Below are 7076 nucleotides of genomic sequence, written 5' to 3'. Positions count from 1 at the left end.
CCGCTACTCCCACACACTGTGAATGCACCAAACATGGCTAAATCTCCTCGAGCTGCCAGCTTCTCAAAAGAGTGGAGGCGGAATTTGGAGATAGTGTGGAGCTATCTTGTCAAAGCCCAAAAGCGGATGAAGAGGCATGCTGATCAGAATCGTCGCTTTGTTGAATATCAAGTAGGAGACTAAAGTGATGGTCAAAATTTCCAAAGCGGTACTTATTTGCAGGGGTCCATGACCCTCGCCTATTGCAAAAATACATTGGACCCTTGTCCATTGAAAAGCGTATTGGGAAGGTTGCATACCGGGTGGATACCCCAGCTTGGTGGAAAATTCATCCTGTCTTCCATGTCAGTCTCCTGAAACCTTTTTGGGAAGACACGGAGGATCCTTCAAGGAGCCAGCTCACAATACCCAGTATTCGAGGTCCCAATTCAACCGGGAAAAGGCGTGTTGAAGCTATCCTTGATGACAGAGTGATTCATGCCTCAAGGAAAGATCACCAAGAGTTTTTGGTGAAATGGCAGGGCTGTGATGCAGAAGAGAATACTTGGGAGAGGGGAACAAACCTCAAAGCCTACAAGAGCCTCATTGAAGATTATTTTGCAAGTAAGGCGCCGAGGACGTCGCCAACTCAGGTGGGGGAGAATGTCATGGGCGGCTTTCCAGCCATGCCCCATGACCCCTTGGGCGCGCCCCGTGGCGTCCTAGCGAACCTCCCAATGCCTAGCGCCACGGACGGCCCCGTGGTCTTGGCCGCGCCAAGTGACAAGCGCGCAGGTGCCTCTGTCGCCCCACCGATATCCCTCGCGAGCGCCAAGTCGCAGGCAGAAGCCAACAGCGCCGCGCGCGCAGACAACGCCGCGCGCGCAGACCGTGATGCCAAAGACACTGCTGCTGACAACGGACCTGCTGCTGCCTTATAGAAAACTAAGTCATTTTCATTGTAAATATAGAGTAGTTTTATTTCATGTACTTCCATTATGTTTCTCTAGCTTAGTCAAGTCTAGTCTTGTAACTTTGGATTATTTTTTTTAAGTACTATTAGGGGGGATCAAGCAATCAACACTTTCTAGCAAGCAAGCAATTCTCTGTACTGGTGTCTCTCCCCCTCGACACCGCGTTGCTTTTCTGTAATAGCTTTCATTAATGCAATCAAGCTTTCTTTCATTCTGAATTCTCATTTCTGTTCTCTCAATTGCTCTTGACATTGGTTTTCCCGTACGGCACTGACAATCTCGTCTAGCGTACGGAGGGGACCTCAGTTGGCGGACAGCAACTGCACTGACATCAGTTGCCTAGCCTTACGTCGCCCTTCCAAGGAATCTCAGGAAGGCGCCGCGTAACAGGACTTTCGAGAAAAATATACTTGAAAGCACTTTTTAAAATATTGGCTAAATATTAATTACTTTTTAAAAATATTTTTAAATTAATTAGTAAAATACAAACTAATTTTAGAAGCTTGGCCAAACAAGCTATTAACCTCTTGCTTTCACATTGCTTCATGGCTTTAAACAATGAAGCAATAGCTTTTAATAACACTGCTTATTTCATTGACCTTTTGGCCATACTCTTCGCTGCTATGCTACAGAGGTCATCTGGTTGGGGAAGAAGTTGAGATTATAATGACAGCGATTGAATAATTACAGAATTATTTAATGGATATACTTTTATGGGTAAATATTTAGTTTATTAAACTAAACATAGGATATACCGATATAATATAAAACATGTATTTGATTTACACTAGATAAATTGGGATATATTTTAATTACTAATTTTAACCTTGAATTTTTTAAAAGACTTCGAAAGAAAAGCCTTGGAGGACACTTTTGTCCTATTAGTGTTTTATCCCAAGATTAGTAAAATAATCCTGCACTTTATCTCGGGAATGTTATCCCTTATCCCACCAACCAGACGACCCTTAAAAAGACCAACAGAGATCGTGGAACTTGATGTGAAAAGCATGAACCTAAGCACACGCTTCATTGAAGTGAAATGCACAATTTACAGAAAATTAAATTATGTCAAACATATATGAATTTAGTAAAACAATAATCAATAAATTGTAAGTAAATAACTAATTTCAGCATCTAATGCCTAATATATAATAATGTCAATACTAATCCAACTCCTCACAGTTGAGATTCAAAGTACTAATAGCTTGTTCGGATTACTTTGTGCCTCATGTTTGAAGCAGCGCACACTTCCCTAAAGCGCATAGCTTCACCATGAAGCAATAATCGTGTCGCATCTCCTTAAGCGATGAAGTAATGACTTCTAATAAAGCAGCACATTGTGTTGCAAGCCAAATGTTCAGGTTCCTCGCCTATGATCAGGAAGCAGGGAAAGAAATTATAAGCTCTATGATGTGCAGCAAACTCTATTATGAGAAGATGCACAAAGTTGAACCTGGACATGTTCTTCCGCTTCACAACTTGTCCACTTAATTCAGCCAAACCAGGTCAGTTTAAGGCTGTCTAAAACCATGGGTTAGTTGAGAAGTCCAAAAATGCAGCAGTGAAAAAGTAATGAAACCTTTCTGCTTGTGTACATTCATCAAATAATTATATATACGTATGACATATTACCTCCCACTGACCTACTTCAACAGGTATATAGTGACAAGATAGCTTGTATTTAGTGGGATAGTTAATGTCAAAATGGCAGCTCCTCCACATATCAGCTTAGCCAATTGCCAGCCTCCCAATCAGATAATGCATTTGGGAGAAGAGAATTGCGTCCGATAACATTTCTAACAGTTACCGTTACAAGGCTGAAAATACTATTTCTGAACTTAAAATCCAAAAGCACAACAAAATTTCATTTAGAACAAAATCAAATGTCCTTTATGAAACTTTTTTTTATTTATTAAACAGTCACCATTTATCATTGATATGCAAAAAGATACAAATTGAGTTTGGCATCCCAAACTTTATGCATGATCATTGAGGTGTGACTTCTAATCTATATCCTAACTAAAGGATAGCAAAAACAAAGTTAGTTCAAAGGAGGATCATAATAGATGATGTTAGAAGGTTTTGTGTGCTTTATTCTAAAGTAGGTTACCATTTGTCCATTATTGATCGAATTAAGATCACATATCACCCCTTAAGAATTTTGCATCATTTTCATCCTGAAAGACAAAAAGGAATAGAGGAAAACAATCACTGCATCCTCACAGCAGGGGCTTCCACTACAATATACTCATTCTGTATTAGAATAAAGGCAATCAAGAAAAGGACCATTAAAAGAAGTAAAACCAGCATAAGGGGTATCAAAAGCAAAATTCCATTAATTTGTTAGAAAGACATATTTACATCTACAACTATGATGAAATCAAAGAAATAAACTTCAGCTACTATTCCTGAAACCTAATGAAAAACTAGTGCTGAAGCAGAGCAAGAACAAAAAAAAAAGTTTATTCTTCCTTTGATCTTTTACAGATATAAGAACTGATTATACCTCCAAATGCAAATCATAAAATTTGGAAGCCTTCACCTTCAAACTTCCACAAAAACCAAGGACATTCGAAGGACAAACCATCTTTGAAGAATTTCTTCTAACCCTGCGAGGAAAATCAGACTGTCACATACACGCAGAAAACTATGGGAGTAAAGAACATCGAATCTTATCAAGAGTTAAGTTTTGTGCACAATCAGGTCAGTTAAAAGCTAATCGTAACCTAAATAAATGGTAAGTAACGTGTTATAACAGGTTACATTGCATTGATAGTGTAAACTTAAATCCATCAAACAGTAAATTATACCTTTGGAAGATTTTCACAAACTTTATATGAATCAGGAGTTATTGAAGCAAGCCATAAACCAGGGAAGAGTGTCTGCAAAAGAAATTCAAATTATCAGATAACTAGAAATCATAAGAGCAAAATAGAAAGGAAAAAAAAAAAGTGACAATAAGTGATAAATACTTACATCAAGTTGTTTCTGAACAGCTTTAACTCTCTTCTTAGGTCTTCTAGCAGCTTTTAATCCAGTCATAGCATATATATCTTCATCGATCTCTTCTCTGGATAAGGCCATGGAAAACCTTTGTCTTTTTTCCTTCTTCTGAGCAGAAGCAGCATGGGTTTCATTATTTTCCGGCTTGTTCATGTTCATAATCTGATGAGGTGATTGAGATTTGATCTCCTGCATCGCGGATCCACTGGATCGAAATGGAACTCCTCCGTTTATATTCAGTGATTTATGTATTGGTTTTCGAGGTCTCAGATTCCACGTTTTTTGTGCTGTTTCTTCAGCTGCTGCAGCTTCGTCGTGTGATTCGTCTGCCTCCTTTTGATTTTGATCCTCGCTAATTTGAATTTCTTCAGATTTGTTTTTGCGAGGGATTTTGATTAAGATTTTGGATCTGCTTTCTTTGCTACTGACAGCATTAATCTCTGTTACCTTATGCTTTGATTGTTGAACCGACGGAACGGGATCACGCATCGGAGACTGACGCGCCGTAGCAGAATCGTGCATCGGAGACCGGCGAAACCCCGCTATAGGTTCATGCATCGGAGACCGGCGAGCAGCCGCAGCAGAATCGCGCATCGGAGAGTGACGCGCCGCCGCAGCCGAATTGTGCATCGGCGATTGACGCGCCGTCGCAGCAGATTCACTTATTGGAGACTGACGTGCCGCCGCGAGGGATTCACGCATGGGGGACTGGGACTGAGAGTGTCTTAGCGGCGAATCGTGCCGTGACGGAGAGGAAGAGTCCGACGACAGCTTGTTGGAGCGGCGGCGTTGGTGATTGTTCGAATGATGATTCTTCTTCCATTTCAAGTGGGAAAAATCGAAGTTATGAAGTGGATTATTCGACTTCGCCGGTACTGTAGAAGCCATAGTAATAATTCTTTTCTCAGATTTAACAAACAAATAATACCCAAATCAATATTTTCTTCAATTTCTCTCAAAGAGTAACAACAAACAGCCGATCGGATAATTTGAAGGAACTATATCAAGGCAATTGACTCTTAAGAAACCAAGAAATCCTCATTGTGAAATCTAATGAGTAATTACATGGATGGAAATATATATAAATGTGAATTAAATTTTAATGGATAAATAAAAAAAGGAGTGAATTTCGTGTGAAGAGAAAAATGGAATAAGGGGGAAGAGGAAACTTTGAAAGGAGATGAAAGGAACCCTAGAGAGGCGATGGCTTGAAGGAAAGGGAGAAGTGAAAGAGGATTAGCAGTAGTGTATAGAGGAAGACAGTTGATTAGAGAGTAAAATAACAACCCCTTTGAGTAGTCAGCCTGAATCCTGAGATTAGACGCAGATGGGAGTTTCTCTTCTGTATTCCCCATTCTACCCCCCTTAACTTCTTTTTATTAATTCAAATTCGTATTCGTAAAAAGAGGTAACATGTTTGAATTTCTTTCATTAGTAGGGCTCTATCTACAAAGTAATTATACGTTCAAATCTCTCTGTAACAGCCTCGTTTGTTCCGAATATTTTTTGCTTGTTATAGCGAAATATTGTTATAGAGAAAATATATTATAATATAACATGAAAATTGGTTCCGAAAAAGCTTAATTTTTATAGTAAAGTGTTGTTATACATTATATACGGTCAAAATCGAGGAGTGTGATTTTAAAGGCTTAAATCGGGCTATAGGCCCGAGTCCGAGAGACTCAAAGTGGGTGTCGTATCCGGTTAAGGAACACCTACCTCGGGGAAGTTGATCGAGTGTCTGGCACGGACTGCATCGAGGGCAGCATTGTGTCGAAGTCAATCAAGAAAGAGCGGGAATTTCTCAAGGACACATGAACCTGGGCATTAATTATAGGATAAGGGTTGTACGAAATGGTACAAATCCGTACTAGGCCGTTATACACCTGTAACAATAGAATTCTTTACCTTTATGAGTAAGGTACTATATTGGGATTTTCTCCTCCTATATAAAGGGGACCCCAATCACTTTGTAAGGGCATCAGATCATTCACTGCAATAGAACATTCTTATTCTTCTCTTGTTTAACGTGCTCAGCAATTACTTTTCAGCTTTATTGTCTTTACTTTATTGTTCATACTTTATTATTCTTAGCTGATCTCGAGGTCCCTGGATAATCGAACTCGAGGCCCCCTACAGTTCCAACAACATCAATTTGGTTCTTTATTTCTTCTTACTTAACCTGAATATTACTCATATAATCACTAGTATTAGAATATATAATATATCACGTATCTTTAAAACCACAAATCAATTTTAATTGTTACTTGCGTTTTTCGAGGTAAATAGTTTGGCGCCCACCGTGGGGCTAAAGATAATAGTGATTATTTTAGTGCTAGTTTTCTGATAACGCACGTTATTCTTCACACTTTTTCTTGCCAAAGATTCTTTGATTTCAGGCTTAATCATGTCTAGAACTCAAAACGCACCCGCTCACGACAGTGAAGGACTTGGAGAAAACAACGGCATAGGGCTCGGTGTACCATCCGTAAACCCTAAAGGAGTGCCAAACGTGGAGCCAGTTGACATTAGCTCCCACAACGCACTAAACACGGACGCAGGCACAGAACCCGCAAGGAACGCACACAGGGAAACCCGAGCCGGAGGCCAGGAAGCACGAGGACTGGAAGAAGGAAGAGTCAGCCTCCAAGTGATATTCGAGATGCTGCAAGCTCAGCAAGGTGCCATCGCTCAACTTCAGAGCCAGAACAGAAATCCTAACACCGCCGAGCCAGTAAACACGTAGTATGGACCAGTGTTGGAAAGGCCCAATGAAAGTGGCTCGGGGACTGACCCCACAATCATGAAAATGCTCGAGGAACTAACTAAGAGAATCGAGTCAGGAGAAAAGAAGATAGAAGACAACAATATGAAGGTGGAAACTTACAACTCCCGAGTAGACCAGATACCGGGAGCACCTCCGGTTTTGAAGGGTTTAGATGCCAAAAAATTCATACAAAAACCTTTCCCCCCAAGTGCGACTCCGATGCCTATTCCCAAGAAGTTCTGCATGCCAGATATACCAAAGTACAACGGGACAGCTGACCCCAATGAACATATTACTTCTTACACTTGTGGAATTAAAGGAAATGACTTAAATGATGACGAAATCGAGTTTGT

General features: G+C 40.2%; 1 protein-coding gene across 3 annotated transcripts; it reads right to left on the bottom strand.

The window, feature by feature from the left end:
* Positions 1-1961: 1961 nt before the first annotated feature.
* LOC109216460 lies at positions 1962-5265 on the bottom strand. Of its 3 annotated transcripts, XR_002066495.1 has the most exons (5): positions 3930-5265; positions 3764-3835; positions 3460-3562; positions 2407-3130; positions 1962-2323 (listed from the first exon to the last, which is right to left on the bottom strand). XR_002066495.1 is itself a non-coding variant. In XM_019380618.1 (3 exons), the coding sequence occupies exons 1-3, from the start codon at positions 4842-4844 to the stop codon at positions 3557-3559; spliced, it is 993 nt and encodes a 330-aa protein (XP_019236163.1). In that variant the 5' UTR covers positions 4845-5265; the 3' UTR covers positions 3267-3556. The 3 variants fall into 3 exon arrangements, 1 of the variants encoding a protein (XP_019236163.1); XR_002066494.1 differs by having other exon boundaries at positions 1962-3130; XM_019380618.1 differs by lacking the exons at positions 1962-2323; positions 2407-3130 and having other exon boundaries at positions 3267-3562.
* Between the last annotated feature and the right edge of the window lie 1811 nt (positions 5266-7076).

The sequence above is a fragment of the Nicotiana attenuata genome, unplaced genomic scaffold, assembly GCF_001879085.1.
Source record: "Nicotiana attenuata strain UT unplaced genomic scaffold, NIATTr2, whole genome shotgun sequence".
Lineage (NCBI taxonomy): Eukaryota > Viridiplantae > Streptophyta > Magnoliopsida > Solanales > Solanaceae > Nicotiana > Nicotiana attenuata.
This window is presented reverse-complemented; position numbering and strand designations above follow the sequence as displayed.